Here is a 17,160-nt window from a genome sequence, read left to right on the forward strand (position 1 = left end):
CAAACTAAAAACTACTTCCAAAAACATTCAGCTTTGATATTAATGAGTTTTTTGGGTTCATTGAGGACATGGTTGTTGTTCAATAATAAAATTATTCCTCAAAAATACAACTTGCCTAATAATTCCGCACTCCCTGTATAGTAAGTTTTAACACTACACTATAACACATTGCACTGTATACACTATAAAGTACCTGAGATATGCTGGTTTTAGCAGATTTCTTAGATTTCTTTCAGCTGTACTCTTCTTACACCTTGTCAGCGAACAAAATATTTTGAACTGCTCTTTCAGCCAGGACTGAATGTGATTCTTGCCATGCCTCTGTCTCTTACAGAGAAATTGACCTGCCTTACTGAAATTAGCCAAAGCACGGCAGCCAAGCCGCAACACTGGCATGAAAGCATGTGTACTAATGCCTGTTTTAGCCTTTTTCCACATGCGTCTGCAACACACATAGACAAATCCAGGACGTGTAGCTGTTGTCTGCCGACGTTTTGACAGAGGCCTGCACTTCATCATTGAAAATGTGTCATAAACACAAGCACGCACACGGAAATTCATAGCGTTGCGCTTTAGCTTATGTCTGTGTTATGAATCTACAAAGCTTTGAATTGACTAAACCAGGTGTCCTGGCCACTAATGGTTCAAAATGAAGTGGAAGGTCTGGTTGGTTTTTAGAGAAAAACATACTTATCATACACTCAGAATAAGCCATTTCATGTGAAAATAAATCTTTATCAATGTATACAGACAAGCCATACTAGCTAAAAAGAGCCTAATGAAAGCCTATGATTATTTAAATAGATAGTTTTGAAAGAAAAAAAGTTACTTCAAAAACTGTGACCATGCAAAATTTGCATAACTTGCAGTTACTTGGAAGAGATGATTATTTAAATTGAATTTATAGAGAAGACTGGATGATTGCCTTAAACAGACAACACAGACACATACACCACAGGATAAGAGTATTTATGCTCAAATTCTGAATGGAATGAATTTGACAATGCAGGGCAACAGAAGATACAAAGAGCAGCAAGAACAGACTAAATGAAAGCGCTATGGATAATGAGCACAAAAAAAATTCATATGGCTCTCCTCATGTTTCCTCAGTTTATATTTATCTCATATTCAGATAGTAGCAGCAGATCATAGAACATATATGCCTAGTTATGAACTCTTGCCAGTTTGAATCAGTGTAAACACCGCTGCTTGCCAATACAAACAATAAAATGTGCTTTGTGTTTACATCTCACCCACTATATGTTTGACTGCTGCAACTCAACACCTGGCAAACATTTGGCTATAAAAATCCATTGGATAATGTGCCATGGAAATGCATTATATCCCTTTTTTCCACATGATGTGATTTTCTGATGAAGATACAGCATTCAAATATATATATAAATGTGGATGCCAGTGTTCATATTGTCTATGTGTGTCATCACATATGTAGCATATGAAAACTGCTCCACAATAACAACAGTGATTTATTTAAAAAAGAAATTCATTTTTATGGTCTAATCCTTATTTCCATACATTACTCTGTATTTGGCTCTGGGATTTCATAGTTGAAACGAAATATGAGGTACATAATGTCAAAGGTGATTTTTAAAGGTTAATGAAAATCTTGTGGACAGTAATGCAGAAAAGTTTCATTTTATGCAAATACCCCAAAAGGTCAGATTCCCTTTGTGTACTATATAATGTATGTTAACGTGTAACATAAAGGGAAAAGCACGCTTTTCTTTCTATAATTATTTCTTTTATCTCCCTTTTTAGAAACATGATGCCCAGTTCACAGGAATCCAGTTGGTTGGCATGCTGCGCGGTATTGCTTCAGGCATGAAGTATCTGTCAGACATGGGTTACGTTCATAGAGACTTGGCCGCTCGAAACATTTTGGTCAACAGCAATCTGGTGTGTAAAGTGTCAGACTTTGGCTTGTCCCGGGTGCTGGAGGATGACCCGGAGGCTGCTTACACAACTAGGGTGAGTTGGAATACAAATACAAATAAAACATTTAAAGACAACACTGTTTTATATCAATTCTATATATATCCTCTCCAACAAAAATAATCCCCCCACCAAAAAGCAACACACTCCATCCTCTTCCGGTCTTTGTTTTTGTCATCACACATACACAGACACAGATACTGTGCACCTGTTCCCCTCACATATCACAGCAAGGGTGAACGACACATAAAAAACTAGTTGTTAAAGGGCAGACATAAATCCACATATCCTAAACTGGAAGGTCATAGGGAAGACCATTAAAGCCCCATGTGCCATAAGACGATGCGTCTCATTGAGAAGAATATTGTTGGGCTTTGCCACTGTCATTTGCTTTCATAATGTATATGACAGAGGTTTTACTTCTTAGACTGAACTTTTTTCAGATAACTCTTTGAGGTATCCTGCATAATCTGTTGGTGCAACAATGGCAGGAACTGCCTCTTGAGGCTGCTAGCTAGTAGAGAAGGCATCTACTGACCAGATCTATTGGGCTGATTACAACTCATAAAAGCCGTTTGAGAGGCTAATAAATTCTGAATTGGTTGCTTTTTGGTGATACACAGCAGTTGATAAAGTTCATCCTTTAGGAGGAAAAGCACCGATACTTTCAAAAAGTATCATGTCTCGCTTTTAGAGGCATAGGCACACATGCCAAGAAGACAATTTCAGACATTTACAGTGCTTCTTACGATGATGGAAAATCTGTGTTTCAACTTACCTTGGAAATCCACTTAGGATACTTCCCATAACAATGTAATAATAGCACATAGGCAATGGAAAATTAGTATTATGAGAAAGATCATAAAAATGGAATCCTACAGATGGTCTCCCAGTAAGTTTTGGCAATTCAATTTTTCAGAAAGAAGTGTATGCATGTAATTAGATTTGCACACCTGTGGTGAGAGAAGCTCTAATTGCTCTGTTTGTGTCTTTGCATCTCTACATCCTGAAGAAGCATAACCTGGTATGCATTCATGTATTTTTAATGTCATTAGCCCTGTGAAATAAAGGCCTTTGATTGCTTTTTCAAACCTACCTTGAGTACCAGAACCTGGATGTTTTATGCCATTTATTGATTTATTGATTTCTTTCCACCATTTCCATTAAAGTTAAAAAACAAAAAAATATCGTAAAAGCATTTTTTATTTGCCTTAGCATTAGATGCTCAAATTGAAACACACCCAGTAGGCAAATTATGATCCAGACACTGATTTTAACCGTTGGAAGTGTGTGCGTGTGTGGCCATTCTCAACTGAGGAATCTGTGGTCTTAACCATGCGTGCAGCCTTTTAGACAGAGTATAATTTTCTGGCTGAGAATGGCTTGTCAAATAAACAGTCAATGTGCCGTTTGCCTTTCTCCCAGAAATTCATAATCTGAAATAATGAGACAGAATAATAAACTCTGCCGCATTAAAGTAACTGACAATGCTAGCACATGTGGGCTTCTGTGGATTTTTTTCTCTCCACTTCTTTAGTCATTGTTTTTTAGGAAAAAATCAAAAGTTTGTGGTCGTATGTGCATGTTTACATGCATGTGCGTCCCACGTTTAAGGGTATTTCTGCACATTTTAGACTTTAATATCTTTGTGCAGCAGCTGGGTATAGTATAAGTGCAAGAGCAGAGTGTATTTTCTTGTTTGTATTTATAAAATGTTTCTTTGTAAACTGCTTTATGTGTGCCGCCATTTGTTGGCTGTCTGCATTTCATTCTCACATACATTCCCCATTATTTCCATAACTTCAGTATGGAAATAGTAATAGAGGAATGTAAAGTTTAGAGTGTGACTGCACAGCATTGGGCAAAACCCAACTGATTGGGCCAAGGTTTCTGTTAACTTTGGCTACCATCAGCCTCCTACCCTATAATCCATTTTGTTCATCTGTCTTGATTTTTAGCTAAAATGACAAATACAGCTACACACTGTAGTATGGGCTTATCCAGGACACATTGGATTACAATTTGATGAATGGGTTTTTCTTTCTGGCTTTAACTTTCTTTAAGACTGATGATAATCCATTTTGATTAAATCTTAATATAATGTGTTTTGTTACAATAAAGTTCAATGTCCCCTTATGTGACAATTTTAAAGTCTTTTTTAGAAGTCTTAGACTTTTTTTTTTTTGCCAGTCTGGGAAAACAAATTAATTAAAGACAATGAAATGAAAGTGAAAGGTAAAAAAAAAAAAAAGCTTATGCATGGTTCACCTTTCTGTGATGAAACATGAACTTTAGACTCTTCCAGACGACACTGGAAAAAATAATAAAAATATTATTTTTACAATTGTTACAGTTTTGAATCTGAAGCTGTGATCTCAAACCTTAAATCCAAACCACAAAGACCACCAGGATTTAGGGGTTTCAGAATAGCCTAAATAATATTCATAAGAAATATTCTTGCATTGGACACAAACCTGCACCTCAGATCCAAATCCTGGTTTTCAGAAATTTTGCTCAAGAATACATCCAGTTTTAAATATTTATATCCACGAGCAGTACTAAACTTGGAAAATCTATTTTAAAAAAGTTTTTAAAGATTTTAAGATGTAATATCAAAAGGTTTATAAAAAAAATCCCATAATTTTAGGTAGAAAATTAGTTATGCTCAAGAATTATTGATGTTTTTCAATGACAGATTGAATGACTGAAATACAAAATGAGCTCAATGAATGACCTCTCATTGTCTGTATTTCAGGGAGGTAAAATCCCTATTCGGTGGACTGCTCCAGAGGCTATCGCCTACAGGAAGTTTACATCTGCCAGTGATGCTTGGAGTTATGGCATTGTGCTATGGGAGGTGATGTCATATGGGGAACGACCATACTGGGAGATGTCCAATCAGGATGTAAGTTCTATTTATTTGCAAAGTTGCATTCCTTTAATAGGTACACATCCACATCTGCAGGGCTACCACCTTTGCACATTTGACAAAAGACATACTCTAGTAAAGTATTCTTACAAAACTGAGAAAAAAATCACTTACTATTACAATGTATTTTGTTCTGAATATTATTTGCCTTTTTTCAAATGCTGTCCGTGTTGTTCCTCATAAAGGTAATAAAGGCTGTAGATGAAGGTTACCGACTGCCCCCACCCATGGACTGCCCTGCCACTCTCTACCAGCTCATGTTGGACTGCTGGCAAAAAGAGAGGAACAATCGGCCCAAGTTTGAGCAGATAGTTAGCATCCTGGATAAACTCATCCGCAACCCCAGTAGCCTCAAAATCACAGCGAACACCACATCCAGGTATCAAAGCCATCTTACATGTATTTGTTTTCATTATTATTTTTAGGTGGTTGTTACTTGCATATATAAAACTTTACATTTAAGAAAATACCAAAAGAAAAACCCAGAACTGCTGGTCAAAACCATGCAAGGCTGGTGAATGTCTCTTAGTCTTGAATGGTTTCTAAGTTGTTCTTTTTTTCTCTTCTTCTTTTAATTTTATTGCCATGTACTAGACAATCCAGTACTGTATTTTAGGTCATATAAAGTTCTGGCTGGTGATCACTAGACATATTATCAGCATATTTATGAAAGTTCTACTTCTCAATAACATAATTTAACATTTTTAATGTCATGAAAATTTGGGATGGGGAAGTTTCTTTCACTCGTTTTACCACCTGTACACAAAGGAGCTCAATATAAACACCGCCTATTTCTTCTGCTTGTAAGATTTAAATGCAAATTAGCACCACTAGAAAATGTATCAGATCTCTTTTCTGATATTTTCAAAAATGTTATCTTATTTGTTTCTCACATTACTTTCTTTTTTGCCCTTGTTAATGCTCTGTTCCTTGCCTTTATTGAATCAGTCATTTTCTCCCAGGGGTGTGTGGGTAAGCAGGGCAACATACACTTGTCAGTCCTGGGCAAGAAGGGATACAGGAATTGGGTTTGCAGCAGACGGCCATGGTATTATGTAGATGTCAAAGCTAGTAACATTGACTAATGATTTCTTAAGAAAGTGAAAATAGGTCCCTTGGAGTTTGCATGTAATTTTCCTGATTGGCTTTTAACACTGGGTGAGCACAGGCTGGCCGACAGAGGCTGGTGCGTTGATTTATGAGAACTCTCTGTGCGTATGTGTGTATGTGTGTGGTGGCGGCGGCAGTTGCACAGCGGGAGCAGCTGCACTCAGCTCCACACACCTCGTTTGTCTCAGGGCTGTCCTGGCTTGCTAATGCAATACCCCCTCCTCCACAAAGCCCAGAACAAAGCCTGTGAACCAAGTAGAGCATCTGGAAACTTCGAGGGTGGGACCTGGTCAGTTTACTCTTCCTGCATATGGATGATGAGAGAGTCAGAAGGCCAAGGTTGACTGTCAGGGGCTAATTATGGGCCAACTGGTGTCCAGTAGAGGTTAGCAGCCATTGGGTATCTGACTTAACTTTCAGGGTGTCTAAATTATGTGAGATTGCTGCAATCGCACTTTCTAAATCAAAGATAGTTTTTTTTCTGCACAACAAAGCATGCCAATGGCTGCTTACAGTATTACCTTTAAATACATAACACTCAAAGTTTTATCAAATCTAAAATATTTATATAGAGAATATCTCAAATATCAACCTTTATCCAGAGAGGCCAGGAACATAGGTTGGATAAAAGGACTTGGGAAGCAACAAGGATTGGTGCCTGGTCTATGCTTGGCAATTGCAATGGGCAAACATTCACCTGTGAATGGAAACCGCCTGATAGTAGAAAAGAACACAGGCATTTATCACAGAGAGGTATATGTTGATGAGAATATCTAAAAAGTCACAAGTATGAAAAACTGGATAGAAGTTAAATAGAATAGTTTTATGATGAGCAATACTTCAATTCAGTTGCCAAAAATTCTTAAACTGTTAGCTCAGACACTACCAAAACTTCAGAGTGAAAATAAATTGAACAAAGAATTCGGAGCACAGTCACGTATTGTTGCTGAAATCAAATCAATCAATCAGTTTAGCTTTCCTCAGCCCACCAGAGTACTGGTTAAAACTACATGAGACCATCCAATTTGGCAGTGGCAGCAAAGGGCTGCAACTGAAAGGGCTAATATTACCCCTAAATATCAGTCTAAACTGTCCTTGAATTGCCTTGGAGCTGTCACGCTGAAAGGTAATTTCATTCCCTTTTTTGTGAGCTCAAAAATCAGAAGATTATTTGGAGATTAAAACAAGGAGTACAGAACAAAAGATGAAAAAAGGGAATATATAACCCGACTCCCTTTCTCTCTGATATAGTCATATTTTCATCTATATTTTCAAGTGGGTGTTTTCTGCTTTGCTATATAGTATTAAGTAGACATTATACCCCCCCCGCCCCAAACCCCAAGTCTCAGACAGATGCTTTTTTTATGATTTTCCAATTCATCACATCTCTCTGTTTCCTCACCAATCATCGTGTCTCTTGAGCTGCAACAAGATGTTGCTGAAAATGTAACAACAAAGGAAACATTGAAAATGATAAGGGAGACGAATCAAGGTCATCTGCAGTTTACCTCTCAGTGGAGACAGCAGAAGGGAAAAAATGAGACAAAAAGAGGAAAAAAGATCAAAGATAGAAAGAAAAAGGGGTGTAGGAGGGGAGGGAAGAAGATCAATAATCCTGAAAAAAGAATTTTTTTTATAGCCCAAAACTTTAAACGGAAGATAGTTATCTTTTATATATCTTAATTGATTTTTCCTGATTTGTTTTCCAGCAAATATCAGCAAAAATCTCTATTGATTCCTCTTCCTCTTTTTTCAAAAAGAAGTAACACATATTTAAAATATTTTTTAAATGGGTTTCTACTGTCAGAAGATTCACATATTACTTTCTTTTTGTGCTCATGCAAACCACCCCCCTCCATCTAGCCCTCAATTCCCTCCTTTGCAGACAAACCATCTTTCCAGGGGGTCCTGGGGGCCCTCAGCATTTTGACAACCCTCTGATCTGGCAGGAAAAGACTCAATCACTGTAACAGCACCCACTCCACCACCTCAAGTGCATCTTTTTTTCTCCTTCTTTTTCTTCTTTTCTCCTGTCACCACTTGGGATACCATCTCAATAATCTCAATGTGCCTAATATTTTGTTGGCTTAGTGTGCTGTTTCTGACACCATTAATTATATTATATTGATTTAATTAAAGGTGTCAAATCAATAAAATACATTTTAATTAGAGCAGGTGACGAAAGCACGTAACATATTATATGAAATTATACCTTTTTTTCTGTAGGTACACAAACCCTGGCGCATTTAGAGTGGCTTTAAACTTCCTTGCCAATTTCCAAGTCAATTAGGCAGAGGTGGACTTTCTGGTATTCTAATGAGTTTGTTTACAGTGCTATAAATAGTTTTCCCCAACGGAGCGCCATCTGTTTTTTTTTTGTTGTTCTTTTTTTTTTGACCTGCTTTGCTGTATTCCCTTGAGTGCCATACATATCTTGGTACAGGTGTATTTATCTGATCTTTGTGACAAATGCAGTGTGTCCTTCATTTTTGGAACACAGTTTTAGATGATACTCAGAAAATCAAAATGAAAATGCACAGTGTGCTACTACTGGATTGATTATTGTGTTATGAGCTGTAGTTTGACCTGATATGGTTTGGCTTTGTTTCCCGTTCGCTGCACTAATGTGCTCAGGTTTCACAGTAGCTGAGGGAATCACATTTGTATAAACATGAGTTGCGGTATCTGAAAGTCGCCATTAATAAAGCACATTGTTTCCTTGGGCCCTCTGCACTCTCTAGCTCTAATGTACCTTTACTCTCTGTAAGTCTTTTTACCCATCATTGTTCCTCAGCCCCCCCTCCCTTTGGCAAACATCAATCAGAGCTAGTCACAACAGTGCCTGCAGTTTTTCCCTACACCCTCTACAGTTGACTGAGCATTTTAAAGCCCAACGCAGAGCATTTAATATGATTTGATCCAATTGAAACCATCAAGTCTAATCAAATCTAATGTTACGTTCTGCTGCATGGTACATCTGCTACAGGAAATAATGATGGAATTAGCCAGAAACATTGCTAGCTCAAAATAATAAAAAAGGACAGTGAAGCAATGACTGCTGATGATAGCATGAACAATGAACAAAGGCTGATGTCTGTTGTGAAAATGCAGTTGCCAAACTGTTTCTGAGACCGTAAAGCATGCAGACCATTTTGCACACACACTCTGACATGTCTGACATGCTTCAGACTCTGTAAATGGTGCAATAGTGTATGCTTGAAAAGACAATATACATAGTTGTAGGACTAGTTCACTATGACATCAGCTGGCTGTAGATAAAACAGAAACTGTGATACCTGGTGGTGTTTATTCTCCTGTTTTCCTTAAACTACAGTATGATGTGAACTCTAATGACATCTAGGACACGAAAATCTTACAAGTGGTTCATCATCACTTATTGATATGTTTGCTTCTCCCTTGACTATTCTTCTCCTCTCTGTCAGGCCACCCAACTTGTTGTTGGACAGAAGCAGTTCAGAGGTTCCCTCAGTGGGAACAATGGGCGACTGGATGGATGGAATGAGGACCTTGCCCTGCAAGGAGGCCTTCTCTGGGGTCAGCTACAGCTCCTGTGACACACTGGCCAAAACCTCCACAGAGTAAGGCAACAACACACAGAGACACACACATTAGGCTTCTTTGCCTATTCATGTCAGCAGTGTTTACAGGGCCCAAGTATCAGAGGTAAGGCCCAGGAATTTGAAGAGACTCTTGGTGAAGAACAAGCACACACATTCTCTTGTTCTCACTAAGTAAAGAAAGCTATAGAGCCATTACTAAAGGTGTCCAGATGAAACTCATGGTAACTCATAAAGACAGGTCTTTAGCTATGCTTTCAATGCTGCAAGTATGAGCAGAGGGGAAGGTGAGAGCATTGAAAGAAAGAGAAAAAAAAAGAGAAACCCAAAAAAAAAGAGAAAGAGAGGGTAGAAGAGTTGTGAGTTCCATGAGGGAAAGGGAATAAGAGAGACGCTATTGAGAGAGAGAATGAAAGGGGAGATTTGACAAGATAAAAGAGTAGCGAGAGGGGCCTTTGAAAGAGAAAATGAAGGCATAGCTGTCAAGTAGGTGTGCAAAGACATGGCATTCTCTGTGCTGTAAAGCATTAAAATGCAAAGAATAGAGCAAGGATAGATTGCTAGAAAATTATTTGGCAGCCACATCCAGAGAAATCACAACTGGCGAGCACACAATATAGGACCTACAGTATGTTCACTTGGTAAGAAAGTAGGTCCTACAGTGTGTATTGTTGTTCGGTCCCTTTCTTTCCCTCTCCCTGTCCTCCTTTTTCCTCGCTCTGTTGGCCTGCTGCTAGTTTAATTGATGTGGAATGTGACAGAGTAAATAATTGGACATTTCTAATCATTGTGATCAAAGCAGCCATTCTCTGCGTTGATAGCAGTTGCGGGGGCAATTGGGGACTGGTGGTCAGTACTACAAGCAGTTGTAACTCAATAACTGTACAAAGCAGGGAGTCATTAACTGTGTTGGGCTTAATATGCTGGAAAGAAGGATTGTGTGTTGTGCATGAGTTTAAACTATGTTAAATTGGTTGGAGCTGATATTAAAAAAAGCTGTTGTTTAGCAGACCTCCTCACAGTGCCAACTGTAGACTTCATTGACTTATAACTGGAACAGAATAATTTTTCCTGGAAATATTATACGTAATGCTCTTTACTACCTTAAGACAAGCTCAAGTGTGTTTATTTTCCACACATAGCGCTTAATTCTGAAATATATACTTTCAGCTTCCTGTAATTTTTATTATGGTTCTTTTCTTGTGTAGGAGTACTACACAAAATGTTTTTTTCTCTTCTCTTATAAGTCACTATCCAATGTGATAAATGAATGTGTTTAATCTATGAAAAGGTTATCTTAAAATGTTGTATTTAGCGCACAGACTAGGTGGAAATCCACAATCAGTATTGACAAAATACATCAAAGACAAATTGCACTGAAGGAATCGTGCACCAAACATAATATATTGGTCTACAATGCCTTTTCAGTGGCTAGATACTAAATTGGATCACCGCAGTATTAATCCACTGAAGGCTTCATCTAAGGCACCTAAGCTCAGCTACAAGGCAGAAGCCTTGGCTCAGACTATGAATTGCACTGTATAGATTTCTGTATTGATCTGTACAGTCTTAATCTAGTCCTTGATATTCAGCACAAGGCCTGGCAATGCTCTGACCTCAGAGGAACAGTTATCATACTCGGCCGCAGTGTGCTGAGTCATCTGTTGGAGTAATTGATTAATCCTTTTTCAAGAAGAGAAGATCGACTGACATATAAATACTGCATCATTTGGAGTATTTTTTTTACCTGTACACTGTCAATGTCAAAATGTTTTCAAATCATTTTAGGATCTTTTTTTTTTTTTTTAGATTTTCTTTTACAATGTGATAGACACACACACAAAAAAAAATTAAATCAGCATACAATATAATCACAATCTATACACTTTATTTTTATTACCCGTTAAAGAAAACACTCTCATTGCAGTGGCAGACAAGTCATCATTGGTGTCTTGTCTGCCACAGAGGTGAGATAAGCAGTTTGTGTTTATTCTTACAAAATGTGCTAATACCACCCATAACAATAATATCTAGTTTAATGTGTTAACATTGCTGGGCCTGGCTGTTTCTCAGTAGAGTGGTTCTGACGGAGGTCCACGTCACACAAGCCACTTGCCCAGAATGGGAGCCATCCATGGGGATCACCACTCTCTAACACCCAGCTTCACCCTACTCAAGCTCTGGATGGTGGGTGGAGGACCAAGGCCTAGGTCTAAGATCAATAACCTCCAGAACCACTGATGGGCTTTTACTTGTCTGATCTTTGAAGGGATAGTTAGTTTTTATTGAGTGGCAACTTCATCCCATTTAGGCTGTAATTATAAAAAAGAGTAAAATGCCACATGTTCTAAAACAGGGCTACTGATTTGGTGCTCAAAATACTAATAGGGTACTTTACAAATGTTGATTAGTATTGCACACATAATCAGCAGTAGATGCTGGTTTCAGCCTCTTTTGCATGCTAATGACCAGAAAACAGACCAAATGACAAGCTTATAAATTACAGATTAATTATTTATCTTTATTGTTGCAAAGGTAGATAGTTGTAAACCCAAGTATTGTGCCAACTTGACAACATAATAATTTGTATAATCAACACTGAAGCAACTATCCCTTGAAATCGTCACACAAAGTAAGGCAGAATCTGTAATTTGGATCACTGTCAGTTTCTGGGTTTTCAAATTGTATCTATATTTTTTTTAACTCTATTTCAAACTAAACTTTCTGCTTGCATATGGAAAATAAAAACATTGTTTTGTTTTTTTAAAAAGCACTAAATGGCTGAAAGAGTTTCTTGCAGTAATGCCATAATCCCACTGCTTCTACTAATACAATACACTATTTAGGAGAAAGGAGTCCTAACATGTGCTGTGATTGCTGTGTGCTGTAAAATCAATGCTCTGTGTACTGCTTTGTATGTATTTTAACGTTTTTGCTGGTGTATGTTTATTATTGAACAAATGGTGCAATATTTAAATTAAGCTGACTAACTGCTTTGTCTATTTCAGGTTTACACTGTATAACACTCTTAACAACTGTATTCTAGTTAACTCAAGTGGTCTTTTCTTTGAATGCAAGTAACCAACCTTCTAAGAGCTTTTAAGAGTATTAACGCTTTAACAGAAGCACTTTATGAACCAGTGTCGTGTTCAACACATGTCCCTGTGCTGCTCCTCTCCACAAAATTAAGTGTACCTGTCAAAAAAATCCAGCTTAATGCAATGCAGAAGAGTAGTTCTGTTCTGCCACTGTGGCCCTTGTATTTTATTGTTTTCTACCCTGACAGGGTCATAATGGCAGCTGTCAGTGAAGCCTTCTGGGAAATGCAGTCCTTTGCAAATGACAGGCGCACAGCGAAGCGAAGGGAGCAACACTGGGAGCATGCCACTATTGTCACACGGATGTCATATTTACTATCACTAACGCACACGTTTCCATTTTTTTCCTTCCCATCTTTCTCTCTGTCTGATTTTGTCCCATTTATTTTTCAACCTCACTCTGCCCCTCTCTCCCCCTTTCTCGCTTTTCTTGCAAACCAGGGATCTAAAAAAGGTTGGAGTGACTATTGTAGGACCGCAGAAGAAGATAGTGAGCAGCTTGAAAGCCCTAGATTCTCACAACAAGAATGGCCCAGTACCTGTTTAAAAAAATGGACCCGACAAATGAAAACCACCAGAGACCTATCTGTTGGTCTGTGTTGACAGACTGTGTTTGCTAATTGCACTCTAACACAGTGGCTGCATATTCAGACTGAAAATGGCGGAAAAATATGGCATGATTCAAATGATGTCTTTCATTGTTTCATTTGAAAGATGTCCCGGCAGAGAAGTGGAGAAGAGCTCAGTTCAGTTCTACCTGCTAGGTAACTGGCTGACTCAACCCTCTGCCCCTCTGTGCCCATGTTGAGTTGCCTTACAGACTAAGAGGGGGGTAGAGAGCAGAGAAAAGAGAAGAAGGTCAGAGAGACCTGATCAGGAAGACAAAGGAGAACTGTACTGGGATGCAGGGCAAGGACTGCATTAACATATAGCCGGACGTCTCCATGATTATGGCTTACCCACAGCACGCCCGAGAATCAGCCTGTAGTCCAAGGCAGTGAAACAACTGAAACACCTTGCCAAGAAAGGTACGACGGACAGCAGCAGCTGACCCACTTGTAGAGCCCTCCTGGAGTGAGGAAGTCTGAAGCGTGAGATTTTGTTGCAACTACCTTCATTTACCGTCTCTATCCATGCGAGATCTCAGCTGGAATGGACACACCGAGATGCTAACCGAGCCATTTTACTCTGTAGCTCTGATCTATAGCATTTGCATTCAGTAGACATGTCACTTAAAAGCAATAATGATATAATCAGTGGAATAATTTCATTGTATGGAAGCCATGAGTCTATCACATGTAAAATGTATTGAATGCTGTGCTTTAAAAATAACAGGGGCCATAAATCACTTCACCCACAGATTTTTCTTTATGGTGACATCTGTGTTCTGTGTGCTTATGAACAGATATTGTACAGTTTTAGTGCAGTTCTCTCTGTAACCCCTTTGTGTGAAATCTCAGGATGTATACTTCCTTATGTTTTCTCAAGCAAGGACAAACTGATGGGGAAAATGGAGCAAACTAGAACTGAGAATTCAGGTTAAGATACATGTGCAAGAAAAGGGAAAACAGAGAGATGATGATGAGAGACAACAAGTAAAATCAATGTCAGCCCTCTGCTACTGCTGCTGATGTATTGCAGAAGTGTAATATACTCAGAGCTCACGTTTCTTCTTTAGGGAAGACAAGTTAGCATCATCAAACTCTCACAACTCTCGTTTTCTTTCTAAAGAGTGTAATTTTTGCCTGTGTAAGATCGGTTTAGTAGGTTGAGATTAACACTGCCTATCTGAGGTTATAGTCCAGTAACTTAGGTTTGAATTCATAATTTATTAATAAAAGCCATTTAGGAGTTGTCATTTTGTTTGATTGGAAAAATTTGTGTAAAAAATAGTTTGTTATATTGTAAAATTAACTTTAACCGATTATTTTTGGTGTGTTTAATGCAAAAAAAAAGTTGAGTGCCTCCTGTAGTTGGACTTGGTTTTGGTTTGACGTCAAGAAAGTCTTGGCCTTCTTTCTCTGTTCTCTTTGGGATATAGAGTTGGTTATTACCTAAACTAACTAGATTTTGCCCTGGAAGAGATGCAGCATATCTAATAGATGATTGCTTTCTGAGATAGTATCCAAGTGCGTCATATCTCCAGTATGGGCTTTCCTAAAAGCACCTTAGAAGACCTTTGTACAGTGAAGTACTTTACGATGCTAGTCTCCTGCTTTGATGTCACCCAGTCAATCCCTCAGTGCAACATGTACCCAGATTTTTTGAACTGGCACTTTGGTACTTTGTGCTTTTGGTTGGGTAATATGTAACAAGAAGGATGCAATATTTAAGTTTCTTCAAGCACTTAGTACGCAGTATTGCAGCACTTTGAAATTAAATGTTATTGCCTTGGCGCTAGATTAAACTTGTCTAACAGACGGGGTGATTTTGGTGCTTTTGGGAAACCCAGCCTTGGTCAGTCTGTCAGTCCTGTCTTCTTTTCTTTGGTCTACCTGTGGATGCTACTGTTGCTGCTATGTGTTTTAATTAGCATGTACATAATGTAAACCATTGTTATTATGGCAACTAGCACTACAGATCCCACTATATGTACATGTCCATCCCTTTTTTGTACAAATGTTTGTATGTATAAAAGCCTGAATAAAAATTGTGCAACATTTTTAATTAAAAAAAAAGAGAAAAAGCATTTGTATTTTATTTTATCTTGTTTTGAATTATATTTGTCAGCTTTGTTTTTTTTTTCTACAATAAAAAGGCAATTATGATTACGTTATTTATTTGTTAACATTATACAGTGCATTGTTCGTTTTTTGGGAGGGTGGGGGGAGGGGCATAGAGTAAATACTGTGTCAATGCTGTCTGTGTTTTGGTTCTAGACTTACTTTATAAAAATGACACAGCTGAGAGAGCAATACTGTTATGAGCCCTATATCCAGATTCCTAAATTTATGTTTCAAGTCTGATTCGAGTGTCTGTGTGAGAGTTTATGTGTGGAAATGTAGATCGCCTTGTCTACTAATGTAAAATGATTTGTAGTGGAAACATTTATATTTTTATAATAAATATTCTCAAAATATTTTCCAAAAAACGGATGATGACAGACCTGCTCCTGTGTTTTTTTATTTGATCATGTCGTAGTCATGCAGGCCGACAATTTTTATTACGAGCGCATGATTCACATGTTAAATAGATCACAAGTGGAAGTTGTTGTTTTTTTTTAATCTAAAACATTATTAAATGTCTTTCTTTTTTATAATTTTACACCCAAGAGAATTTTTTAATCAGAATTCAAGCAATCCCAAAATTAACATTTGAAGTATATAGTCCAAATGATCACTGATAGCACCATCAAAAACCGCACTCATGGAACTGGTAATAACAATGTAGGGTACTTTACAATAAGAAAATAACTGAACCTTCATTTTAAACTCTGTAGGTTTGTGAAATATAAATATAAATAAAAAAACAGGTAATTTATCATGTAATTAAAATACACAGAATCAAAATTCCAAATGAAAGAAATGATTAGATCTTAGAGTTTAATGTTATTTTATTTAACTTGGTTTAGCTTGTTAGTTAAATAACCATTTCAATTTGGTTCTTACAACCACGATGTCCTATCTACCTCCCCTCACCCCAACTGGTCATGGCCCATAGCTGCCTGTCCCTGATCCTGGTTGTGCTGGAGGTTTCTTCCTGTTAAAGGGAGTTTTTCCCTCCCACTGTCGTCAAAGCACTTTCTGAAAGGGGATCGTGATTGTTTGGGTTTTTTCTGTCCTTTGTTCTTTGTATTATTGTAAGATCTTTACCTTACAACATAAAACGCCTTGAGACAACTATTGTTGTGATTTGGTGCAACATAAATAAAACAGAATTAAAGAGAGTACACGTGTGTCACATTAATTTTCAAGAAACTTTCTTTAACTGCTGGAATGAGTTCAACATGATGTTATAAGAACATATTTTACCAGCAGGTGGGGTATCAGGATGAATCATACCTTTATTGCAATGGTTAACGAAGAAATCAGTTTCAAAACTATGATTGATTGATTGCAATTGATTTAAAAAAAGACACACAGATATATGCAAACATGCCTCTGCCACTTAAATAGGAATCTCAGATTGATAAAACAAGCCAGCAATTTTGTAATTATTCATATTCTGTCTTTGATGTCTACCTATAAACACTTACCAGGATAAAAGAATAACTCCATGTGTGTATATTAAACAAAGTATTAAGATTCCAAAATTCCCCAAACCAAACCAAATGATGTATTTTTCCCATTGTATCAATGCACACCAACTTTTTAAATAAACAACTTTTAAAAAGCTTACATTTAACATTGAAACGTTTTGTCATTAATTTGTAGTAATCTGTCTTTTACTAACATCCTGTCTGTTATAGGTTTGTCACAAGACACATTCCAAACCACTTATTACTCTACTCATCCATGCTGGACCCAGCTCTTCCACATCCTCCACATCTGTT

General features: G+C 37.6%; 1 protein-coding gene across 5 annotated transcripts in view; it reads left to right on the forward strand.

Annotated features, from left to right (window-relative positions):
- The window catches only part of epha3 (eph receptor A3), a 94,605-nt gene extending 79,259 nt beyond the window's left edge, over positions 1 to 15,346 (forward strand). For 4 of the 5 annotated variants that reach the window (XM_014337933.2, XM_005935715.3, XM_014337934.2 and 1 more), the window contains 5 exons: positions 1,780 to 1,989; positions 4,709 to 4,858; positions 5,068 to 5,261; positions 9,436 to 9,591; positions 13,110 to 15,346. In XM_014337933.2, the coding sequence (XP_014193419.1) occupies positions 1,780 to 1,989; positions 4,709 to 4,858; positions 5,068 to 5,261; positions 9,436 to 9,591; positions 13,110 to 13,215 (816 nt within the window). In that variant the 3' untranslated portion in view covers positions 13,216 to 15,346. Of the gene's footprint in view, positions 1 to 1,779; positions 1,990 to 4,708; positions 4,859 to 5,067; positions 5,262 to 9,435; positions 9,592 to 11,643; positions 11,758 to 13,109 lie in introns of all 5 variants that reach the window. The other variant, XM_042226237.1, reaches the window with a different exon arrangement.
- The last annotated feature ends 1,814 nt before the right edge of the window (positions 15,347 to 17,160 follow it).

This window comes from Haplochromis burtoni, unplaced genomic scaffold (assembly GCF_018398535.1).
Source record: "Haplochromis burtoni strain Fernald_Lab_line unplaced genomic scaffold, NCSU_Asbu1 Contig_202, whole genome shotgun sequence".
NCBI lineage: Eukaryota > Metazoa > Chordata > Actinopteri > Cichliformes > Cichlidae > Haplochromis > Haplochromis burtoni.